The sequence below is a fragment of the Erithacus rubecula genome (genome assembly GCF_903797595.1).
Source record: "Erithacus rubecula genome assembly, chromosome: 6".
NCBI lineage: Eukaryota > Metazoa > Chordata > Aves > Passeriformes > Muscicapidae > Erithacus > Erithacus rubecula.
In genome coordinates, this window is record NC_136688.1 from 8192659 (window position 1) to 8204882 (window position 12224).

The 12224-nt window shown below is 39.0% G+C and overlaps 1 protein-coding gene across 2 annotated transcripts in view; it reads right to left on the reverse strand.

Moving 5' to 3' along the window:
* Positions 1 to 12224, reverse strand: part of DENND5A (DENN domain containing 5A) — a 60610-nt gene that overhangs the window by 39951 nt on the left and 8435 nt on the right. For both annotated transcript variants that reach the window (XM_079309533.1, XM_079309532.1), the window contains exons 2-4: positions 2866 to 2937; positions 2153 to 2262; positions 1040 to 1700 (exon numbers count right to left, since the gene is read on the reverse strand). In XM_079309533.1, the coding sequence (XP_079165659.1) occupies positions 1040 to 1700; positions 2153 to 2262; positions 2866 to 2937 (843 nt within the window). The remainder of the gene's footprint in view (positions 1 to 1039; positions 1701 to 2152; positions 2263 to 2865; positions 2938 to 12224) is intronic.

Sequence of the window (12224 nt, forward strand, 5' to 3'; positions counted from 1 at the left end):
AGATCTTAAGACACTTCAACAAAATCTGTACTTCATGCTTGGAGAAGGTTGCTGATAAATGTAGGTTATATTTTATAAATAGTTACCATTTGTGTTTTATGTATTTCAGTGATAGCTCAAGGGAAGTAAACACTGAAAATAAATTTCACTAACTCCATGGACTAGTCCTAGTTTTGTCTTGGGGTCTTATGCAGGCTGTCTACCCTTCTGAATGGGTGAGTCTAGGCTAATGCTAGTCAGCTTGGGACCAAAAAAAAAAAGAGAATTTTTTGGCAGAATTCCACATACACTGTGTCAGAGCAACAGGCTGTATGTGGAGTAAGGAGGCCAGTACCCACAAATTTCAACACAGAAAATAGACACCACTCTCACACTACTCACTCATTGATAAATATGCTATTTCAGCTCAGTTGCTGCCTGTCCTCTTCAAAGCAAGCTTTACCTATGTCGCTTCAGCTGCAGCTGTTTCAAGGCCTTCACAGAGATTTAGGATTTGAGTTCAGTCAAAACTTTTTTCAGGTACTTATCTTTCAAAGTAACAACTCAAATGTGTCTTTGGGTACACAAAGAAAAAATTTTATTTGCATTATTAAACTCTTCTTCAGAACCAGATGATAATATAATAATATAATTAACTGTTTATCTTTTCAAAATGCTTGGCTAGCTCTGCAGAGATAGCAGGGAATTCAGCTGAGCAGCTAGACAGGAACATGAAGAATGCAAACTGCTCTATCCAGTAGCACAGTGCCAGAGCCAACAACAAAGGGGTCAGCCAAAGCATCAAGAGAGGAGATTATGTGAAAATCCAGTTTTAAACTGAGGTGTCTAACAGCAGGAGCCAATGCAACACTCTCCTTCCAACTCCAGGGCTTTTCTTTATCTTAAGACCTGCACACAGATCAGCCAGACTGATCTGTAGCATGCTCATGCCACTTTAATGCAGCTATTCTGTTGTTTGTGGTGTTTTCAGAATTCAAGACACAACAAGAACTTGTGCCAGTACAACTACAAGATAAGAAAACAAAACCCAAGTACTCACGCTGTGAATAAAGCAGTATCTGAAACTCCAAAAGGGCACAGGTAAAGAGCTGAACCACATTTTCTACTCCAAGCAATTCAAAAACTTCTTTAACTGGAAAATCAAACAATGGCAGTTCACTGGTGCTTGGCCTCTGGCAGATAATTGGTCCATAAACACCTGAAAATTTCAACGACCTTCCTGCTGGAGGGAGAGGAACCTCATAGAGAATATTGTAGATGTAGCTTTCTAAAGGTAGTGGTGGTGGCTGAGGTGAAGTCACAGCTTGGTGAAGTTGCTCTAGAACTTTCTTACAAGCTTTCATGAAAGACATTGGCGTAATCAGACAAATGCACTTTGAGACATAGAGCGTGTCTCTGCTGATGTCATAGGAGTTGAACCGCTGTAGCTTCGAGACAGAGGTGCCATTGCAGTCCCCAGTGCTGCTGCAGCTCTCCTTGTCATTGGTGGGTGGAGTATGGAGAATGTCATATTCAGCATTGTGCATATGATACAACGTCTGCATTGCACTGCAGATCTGTTTGCTAGTGACCTCCTCAAAAAACGTGAGAGAAAATCCAAATGTCCGCGAGCCATCTTCACGAGTAATAATAAAAGAGTGGAACTGAGGTTCTCTGGAATCTGCTTGTGTCTTGAAAGCAAGCCCTTTAGGCATACACAGCTACAAAAAAGGGGAAGGGGAGACAACATCCATTAAAATACACTTTTCTCTCCCCCTGCCTGCAGAAGCATTGGTGAAAATGGGATTTAGAATCTACAGACTGCCATCGCATTTCACTTTGAATTCTATTCTATTTCTGCACAATACGGTGATATGGGTCTAAATCAGAAAAACAAAAGGAATCTATCAAAAGGGCTGAATGCAATTTCTACTGAAATTTGTAACTATTTTGTTGCCAGCCTTAACATGGATAAAATAATAAAATTCAAGCCCACATAAAGGAAAGTATTTTTCTGGTCACCAAGACCAGAAACCCGGCAGAAAAAACATTCTATTAAATGAAAAAATCAAGGACAAAACAACAAGATTCACTAATTGCAGACTAATTTATTTCTCTACTAATTCTCCAAAATGCAACCAAAAGGCCCCAAAAGCCATTAAGTGATACTGACCATTCCCACTGCATCCTGGTCAAAAGGGTTCCATTCAACATTCTCAGGATAGCGAGCAAGAACTTTGGATTTAAATGTGCGTCTTAACGGAGTCTGCTCAAAGTTTTCCCCTGCAGATGAAAGCAAAATACAGAAGTAAATATTTCATTCCCTTTTTAAGCACAAACAAGGCCAAAATTAGCAGGACATCAGCAGGCAGATGCGAGGATAAGTGAATTAAGGACACACTCCTTCCAAGAGAAACAGAAAATGCAAGACAGTTCGTTAGCATGTAGTCAGACTGCAGATATTAGCAAGGATTAGCTCTGTAACATTTCTGTGCTGTTAAGTATCTGTGCTTTTCCTTAAGTGTGGCAATCTTGAGATTGTGGTCAGACAGCAATTCTCTAAGCCACTCCTCAGATATTTCAGATTCTTGTTAAATCATAGCTAAAGCTTCAGTTTCAGTGCAAAGTCGTTACTGAAGAAAAGCACAAACAGACAAAACGCAAAGATGATGCAACTTTTAGATAGACACACAAGTGACATCATGAGATCTCTTAATTTCATTTTTGAGACTCAGGAAAAAAGATAATCACCATCTACTGCAAGAAGTTAGCTGTGAAGGAAGAGTCTAGAAGGTTAGAAGATCAAGAACCACATAAAAGTCCATGAAGATAGAGTATCAGAAGAACAAAGTGTTTGGGTTTTTTTCCCCACAATTTTCCCTTTACCTTCTGTTGCACTTGAAATGAAACAGCTGCCACCATCTCGGGTTTTAGAGGCCTGTATATACTGGCATAAAGCTATATAACAAATAAAAACAACACTGCATTATACATTTCATACTGTTGACTGCAACAGTAAAAACCACACAAATATCCAGAATTAGCATGCATGACAGTCTACTTTCCTAATATGATGTTTGGACATATACAACTTACACAAATTTCTTATTTTACTTATATATTTCTAGAAGGAGATGATCAGTATGTAAGAGAAGCTCAGTGTTCCTGTACACACAACCAGAATACTGATGCAATAGGAATAAGCTGTTTGTGAAATTAAAGTTTCACACGCTATCTACAAAATATTGCCAAAGAGCAGATGATGAAACTGATCCCAAGGACAAGACCATTCCAAGGCCTTTAGAACTGTATGAATTTAAGTGGCATGGTCCAACCTTCCACAGGTGCTGTCCATACACTAGATTGAGTAAAAGTCTCCTTTAGAAGCCCTTAAATTTCCTCTAGAGCAATGCCATTTTATTGTGATAGCACAGAACTTTCTGCAGTAAATATTCAGAGTGTGAGCAGTCGTTTTAAAAAAACAAAAATGTACAACTGTGTATCTTAAAATAAGCTTAGCTGTATTGCTAGAATGCAATTAGCTAAATGAGCATGCAGCTGTTGACAGCTGCACTAACAATCAGGCACAATTGCATGAAATCATACCCTTTAAATAAACAGAACTATTTCAGCAACACCTGCAAAAGAGAAAACACACTCCAACTCCACACTTGTTTTCTTACATGCAGCAATTACATGGCAATAGAAATTGATTTCAGAATTGGTTGGGTTTGTTTTGTACTTTTAGAGCAATATTTGAAGTTCAATTTCAAAGCCAAGTTAGAATTTTTATTTGGCACAACACTTACTTCCACTAAGTAGCCACAGACAGAGATGGTTACAGCACTGTCTCTGCACAATACAAAATCTAACAAACACATTACACCAAACCAAACTGAATTTCCAGTGAATGCTTCACAAGTCCTTTGACAGCTGAGAAGACTGGTCACTGTGGATTTTCTTTAAGTCTTAGGTATTATCTCAGACAGGGAACTTACCCTGAATCAGGACCTAGGACAGGTCTTGCAATACCCAAAATATTCACATCTATTTTGCTAATTCTCTAAGGTTTAGCACTGAAATTGAAGGAAGCATTGCTTTTACTGTTTGTCTGAAAAAATCAACTGCTCAGCTAATTTTCATATAAAACCACATAGCTACACTATTTATTAATGTGCTCAACAATATCATTCAATAATATTGTTCAGAAAGAAAAAATGCATATTTGGGAGAAAATCTGACACATAAAGAAAGGAATAGTTAGGAAAACAGGAAAAACCAGGATATAACTTCATTGAAATATAACCATCTTGTGAAAGAGTAGAGCCAAAGACAGGAAAGATAACAGCATTTCCGTAGCTAAAACAACCATAAAAGATGAAAAGAAGCATTTAAATAAACTTTCAATCTCCCACAGAGAAAAATGGACATAATGCCACATCTCTACTGACAAACATACACTCAAGTGAAGTCAGTCCTCTGCAAAAAGCTTCTAAAAGTATGTCAGGAGATTTAACACACCTACTATTTTCTATATTTACATCTGTGCAGATGATGTAATGTCAACTTTTAGATAATTGAGGAAAAACCTCAGACATGTACTAAGCTGTTTTGTTCCTTGGCTGGTTTTTTTGTTTTGTTTTTTTTTTTAATCTTCCACCTATGTAGAGGAGAAAAAAAACATGAAGAGCAAAATTCTTCTTGAACTTGGAAAACCACACAGAGCTTACCTACTGTGCAAGGCTGCACATGCTTTGAAATGAAAAAGATAAATCTGTGACTTGAAGACCTTTTCATTAAGATTATTAACATGATGCTGCTGCTCCCTTATGATGAAAAAAACCCCCAAACCCTATAAAACACTGAATGGATGTTTACTTATTTAAAGAAGCCTTGCACCATCTCCCAAGAGGCATTTTCGCCAACACACACTAAAATCTTTTAGAGCTGGAGTCTGTCTGTAATTTAATGAAAGGACTAAAATTGATTTCTGGAAACCACTGAGTCCTGATTCAGACAGGAACATAAGGCAAACCCTCACATGCCTTGCTGCCATGCATCAAGCACTCAGCTGTTGCACAGGCACTGCCAGAGTGCCCCTGCAGCATCCTCCTCTCCCTCCACACTGCCCTGCTGGAATGCTGGCTGCCAGCTCAGCAGGATGCTCCTTTTCCCTTCCACATCAGCACAGGCTCCCATCTCCTGGCAGCTCTTTTGGGAGAGCCTTCACACCTGGAATGCCACAAACCACTGCACCTTCAGCCTGGGCCATGCTGGCTTCCAAAGATGCTGATTCAAACAAGGCAGGGAATGTCAAGGGACAGCTCACCAACATTGGAAAGTTCAGTCCAGGTGATCTGTGCAACTCCAGGACACTGGATATCCCATTTTCTTGCCAATACAAGCACTGGGAACCTGAGCACCAGTATTTCCATTCCCTTCTCTCCTCTCTAGTGACTGTGGATTCTCCTCCTCCCCACTGCTGATAGCTGTCTAGTGACAAATAATATTTACTTACATCCAGAGGCAAAAAGCAATTAACCCTAAATTACTAAATTTACAATGAGCCTCAAACACAGACACCCTGCTACAGCAAAACAGCAACTGCAGCACATCTCCAGCACAAAAATTAACTCAGAGATCTGTCTCTGTGAATTACTGACACAGAATTAAAAAGATATTCTGAGTTGGAAAGGACCCACAAGCATCATTGAATACAACTCTTAAGTAAATGGCCATACAGGGATCAAACCACAACCTTCATGTTATTAGCACCATGCTCTAACTAATTGAGCTAATCTTGGTTTTCTTCAGTTAGTTGATTAATTCAGGAATAATTGAAATGGTTTTGATAAAAACAGTGAAGAGCCATTATAGCAAGACACAAACCCACCAGCAGAAATGGACAGTTGTATTCTACAACTGAGAAAATGAAGGCATAAGAAGAGATAAACAGATAAAAATATGATGTATGTCATAACATTACATTGAGAGCAAGTCCCCACACTTAACAGTTATCAAAGGACTGCTATCCTCATATCATGCTTTTTACATGATTTCTCTCCCTTAGCAGAAGTAATGACTAGAAAATTCTTTCCTTATCCAAGTTACAGTAAAGAGGTCTTTAGAAATTATTTATCGATAAATAATTTGTTTTATACAAATTCCATGCAAAAGGGAAACTTTGGGGTTTTTTAATGAAACATGGTATTGCCTGCTGAAGACTAAAGAGGTTTTCAATGTTTCTCACATACCACTCAGCTGTTTATTATTAACCACTCAGGTGTTTATTATATCAGAGGAAAAGCTCCACAAAAATCAAGATGCAAACTGTCCCACAGACTGCAAAGTTGCAACTACCTTGGACTTAGATCAGAATCAATGATCAAACAGCTACAACTATAAGATTATTTGTCAGGAAACGTCAAACAACATACAAAATTCATAAAACACCCAGCAATATTTCAGGATGTTTCAGGCCAACATCAAACCTTCAAAACAGTAAGAATCCCATTGCATTTAGCAATGTAAATAATATCATGGAAGCACAGAGAAATATTATTTCACCAGTCACAGCACAAATCCACAAGCACCAGTTTAGTGCAGCCCTGCCACTGCATCCAGCAGGGGAATGACAGTAAAACAGAGCATCTCAGAATTTCTTTGTCATAGGAAAACAACACCCCCTGTGGTATCCCACTCAAAATAGGATCAGTGAAACAATAAGGATTAAAAATAAATAAAGAGAGAATAAAGAAATGGTTAAAAAAGATTAACATTTCACTGATCCAGTTCAGCCACACAAACAGCTTAATTAGCACATGGTGATCCCCCAAAACAGGAGGGAAGCAAAAAACAAACAGCAGACACAGAGGTTGTGAAACTGGAGAGCTGGAGAAAACAAGGACTAGAGCTTTAATAGCTGCTAACTCCTGAAGCCAGCCCTCCTCCTGAGGCCCAGCTCACTACCTGCTGGCTCTGCCATGCCAGGTAATAGATGGTTTAATATTAGCAACCTGGCTCTGGTAATGCCCTTTGCATCCTCTCCCATCTTGCACACTTTATCAACCCTCCCCATTAAAGATGAGAGATCCCTGCTGTCCTGGACATGGCTGAGCACCTGCCTGCCCATGGGCCATGCTGAATGAATTCCTCTTTTGTTTTGCTTTACCTATTGAGCTGTTTTTATCCTGACCTGTGAATTTTCCCACTTCTGCACTTCTGATTCTCTGGCCCATTCCACAGGGGGGGAGTGAGAGGCTGTGTGAGGCTGAGTTGAACCACACCACCGTGTAATTTAAGAAGACATGCATAAAAGACTTAAGTTATTAAAGTCAGCTTGCTTATCAAAAGGGAAGTCACCAGCTAGACACAACCTCTGAGAATCCCCTTGGCTGAGGGATGTCCAAAACTGCAGACTTAGCCTGGCTCTTCCTGGGCAGGCAGAGCTCAGCTGAGAGCAGTCTCAGACTGTGGTGGGGAACACTTGGCACCAACTCACATTAGAGGCAGGTAACTCTCCTTGTAACACCTCCCTCTCACACATCTTTGTGGTGAACTGAACCTGATGGACTGAATTGTGTGCATAAAGCAAACTACAAACCTGCTCAGGCTGGCCAGAGAGTTGAAATATGTTACATTTATTTGGAAGATCCAGCTCAAACCAGCCCCTTCTCACAGCTGTGTGAGAACAGCCACCTAATACTATTTGCAATGTATGAAACCACCATGGGCTTTCAGTTCTAACTTCATTTACACCATCTGAAATTATGCTGGCCTACATATCTGTAATTTGGAGTCCATAATTACCAGCACATTAGAACAGCTAATGCATGCACTGCGAGTATCCTACGCTGAACTAACAAGTACACCTAATTTTATCAGTCTTTCCTGAGTCACCTAGCACTGAGCATCAGCTACATCACCACAGAGATTTGTAGTGTATGCTGGAAACCTTCCTGGCTCTCATTTTTATGCTGCTCCCTCTTCTTACCTGTGTTCCTTCTGCTGCTGCTCCACCTGTGAGCAGTGGACAGTGGTGTCTGTGTCTTGATGAGAATTAGGACTTACAAACTCATGTTTCCAACCTAGGCAGGACAGCACCTGCATGAAACTATCCATATCAATGCATATGACTTTTTTATAAGATTATAACAAGGAAAAGTTCCAGAAACTAAAATTAAAACATTCAATTCCAAACCTGCAAATGCCATCTACCAAGCTTTCCTCAGCTTTGAGAGGGAATAAAAAGCATGAACTCTGAAAGTCTAATTTTAGCTCTTCCCTGATTTACCCAGAGAAAAATATGATTCACTGCCTTCTGTATTCCTCTTCAGAAGAAGAAAAGGGGTAAAAAGGGTCTTCCCAATGCAGCAATACAAAAAATGGTAAAGTTATACAACTTGCAGATTCACCTACTTATGACCCTGCATAGATGTAACATGTTTCCACATGCATTGCTCATAAATTTCTAATGCAAATTTCCAAGAACACTTGTATATGATTCTAACAATTCAAACTTCCCTGCTTAGTTTGCTTCTTTGTAAAAATGTTTTTAACCCTGGATTTTTTTGTCTTCAATATCTCAATCATTCTTCTCTGTAAATCCCACACTGCCATGAAAACTTTCCATTTACATAATAGAAGAGTGGCTGAAACTGTCCTTAATGAGAAAGGGAAAACTCATTTAAAAAAAAGTCAAGTATATATATTTTGCAAACAAAACCTTTTTAAAACTGAACTGTGGCCTTTTGAACATGCTGTCCATTTACTATTTAGCTTTAACATTTAGAAACCAACTGAAGTGCTGCAACTCTAAAAATTATGCAAGACTAAGAACTATACAGGAACTTCTCCCTGCATCCCAGCTAGAAAAGAAGTCTTTGAGCAGCTATCTCAGATGTAGACCAGCTCAATTTTCCCTCTATGACAACAGAGAGCAAGTCAGAAGAGGTTACCCTAGATACCAGGAAAAGTGCCCCATTAACAAGCTAAATGGTGGTGCAAGACTGATTTTAAAGCATCATTAATGCCACCTTCATTTCTTCATCAAGTCCACTCATCTGCTCAAAATAATTACAGAATAAAGATCCAGAAAGCTTGACTGGTTCTGATTAAGTGGTTTGCTGCTTATACTCTGCCAGGCAGCTTCTTTCTTTAAACTCCTGTGACACAGCCTGCTATTAATTAAATTCATTCTGCCTTGGTGTACATTGATTGTATATATGACATCTTCAGATAAAAAATGCTTAGATAGCATGCAATTAAAACATTAACTTTGTATTTTCCACATAAAGACACTTACTGGAATTTTTTAGCATACAGAGGTTCTGTATCAATTTCTGCTGTCACTAAAATGAATGTCTTGAACTAAATATAAAACAGCTCCAACATGAAACAGTCATATTGCTGTAATTAACAAATGAATAAGAACAATGAGAATTTGTACCAGCAATAGAAACTATGAGCCATACACTTAGGACAGCTTTCCTGTATTACTCAGCACAGAGAATGCAGAGAAAATGGATTTAGCATTGAGAAGAACAGAGCCCTACAAGCCTCTACCTCTGCACCTTCTGCACCACAGTTCAAAGAATCTGATAATGGTGGGAACCCTCCCAAATCCTGCAGGGTGGGACACTGGAAACCAAGCTGATCACTACAGTCAAAGAGTTTTCACACCTGAGGGCTGCAAGGCAAAAGTCAGACAACAAGGGGATTTGAACAGCCCCTGAAGTACAATCACCATTCACAGAACAGCCTAATCCTACCCTGCTCCAAATTAAAAAATGCTACATAACATAAAGCCATACTTCAGTGAAAACACCTATCATAGATTATTTTCAAAATGTACTCTCTCATTCTTTGGTTTTGGGTGAGAACTTCAGCACAAAATCATGCCTGTCAAAGTGCCTAACACGAATTAAAAAAAAGGTTTCCAAAGACACAATTTGCCTTAGTTCCAAAGGTACATGTAACACTTAGAATGAGGTTAATCCAAAACCAGCAGCTAATGTCATAACCAGCAATAGGATTCCCAGTTCAGCCAGCAAACATCCTCAGTACACAAAATAAGGCTACAGATACTACAGTAAATAATTATGTTTATCAAACATAAAATTCCTTCAGCTCCAAAATTCATGGTCCAAGTCTAAATAAAAATAGTTGACTGGAAAAACAGATAGTGTGCACACACTTCTGGAATCCACACTCCAGAAAAGATCAAAGTATGAAGGAAATAAAGGCAATTTGGGGAGAGGGAGGCACTGGGGAAAAGAGATACTATGTACACTGAGAGATTTGAGGACTTCTTGATTAGTCAGACTGACAGATGACCAGCAGCTGGCCTCGTTACATTGTGAAAGCAAATACAGGTGCTTAAGATGCATGAAGGGATGGAAAGACAGTCAAGCCAAAAATCAGTTTCTTAAAATTAAAGGCAAAAGAGTCTGGTTAAAAAAAAGACTTGTTGTATTTTAACTTGCCAACAAAAATGGTAAAATATTCTATTTTCAAGCATTAAGAGAAAACTAGGATAATCAAACAAGTAATTAAATTATATGGTCTGAACAATAATAGATGTGAAATGAGACGGCAATCTGTTGATGCAATCTAGCCTTTCTAAAACATACAAGAAACAAAAAACAAAACAAAAAAAACTCTAGCCAAGCCTTCTGGAGAACAACACCATTCTGATTTTTCAGGACACCCTATTATAATATTAAAGAAAAATCCTTTCAATACATACACAGAGAGCTATTAATACAGTAAGCATTAACCATGGTTTACTTTGAAAAATACTCTGATTCCTTCTTTAACAAATATTAAAGCATATATAACTAGAGGGAAAAAAGGATCTCTCTACAATGCAGGAAATAAACATTCAAAGTCTGGCAGACTAAGGTAAGAAATTCATTATACAAGAATTCTTGGAATAAAAACCATGATTCAAGAAAAGCTGCAGCTGCCAAATCTGTAAGCAAAGAGCCACTCCATCAATAGACAAATGCTTTCAGATTATGACTTGCTTCCTTCCTTCCAGTTCCTCCTCCTTAAACAGAGCTGCACGTATTTCTCATTAGAGAGGACTCCAGCAAACCTCTTGCTCGGATATACACAAAGAAGAATTCTTCCCTTTTATCCTGAAACACACAAACCCTCTGTCCCACATTCCCTATCCCCTTCCCCCTTTGGCAAGACCACCTGGCAAAGCACAGGATGGAGTGGTGGTTAGACCACTTAATTTGCTCCTGGAATTGGGACTTGAACACTTTTTAAAGCAGGTTAAATTTTCCATGAGAAAAACCTTCAGGGTCACTTTCACTTCACTGCAGCACTGCTGGTGAAGAACTGGAATCAGGTGTTTCAGCCCCTGTCTGCAGCAGCCAGCATCCCACTGGATTTGAAACACATCTACCACATCTGATTCTCACAGCTGGGACTGCTCTAAAACCTTCCTTAGAGAAGTTACTGTTCCACTTTTCCTGACAGAAAACCTTGAAGGCAAAGCAACTTCACTGCCTGGCTTCCTAAAACAAAGGTGTGAAGAGGAGACACAAACACACAGGTATGGATCTCCTGTGTGCATGGAGTGCCATCCTTCCTCTGGGAAAACTGAAGGACTGGCTTTAGAGGAAGCAGGGAAAAGAGAAAATAACAAGCCATAAAAGGATCTGATTTTTTTTTCCCCTGTTTGTCATCTAGGGAAGCCAGAGTTGCTTGAAACAATCCCTTATCCCAATCCAAGGAGAACATACTCCTTTCAGCATTCAACTGACTTTAAAAATGAGAGAGACAAAAAAAGAGAGTTAACCCTAATCTGTTGAGTGTAAAAGGTCCTGTTGTTCTTCCATTTTCCTTTGCTTTCCAAAATTCAAGAATAGTAATGTTTCAAAAATTGTAACACTAAGAAACTCACTGTGAAGTGAAATAAAATTTAAAAAGAGGTCATTTTGCTAACTGGATATTCAATGTAAACTCTGCCTGATGCCAATAATCATTTATTCCTTTGACAGGTAAATTCTTCCAAGCCCTTCATGGCAAACAAAAATCTAGGAGTTAATAGATACCCATTCATCATTTAAGTTCCAGCATTCATCTAGCTGATAACAAAACATATTGCCACACACACTCGGGAATCGTTTCAAAAGCTGCAACAATGAATTTCAAGCAGCACAGAAAAACAGCTGAGGCCATCTGCATTCTGTGATTGTAAGGTCAGGAAACCAAAAGCTTTTGTTTTTATT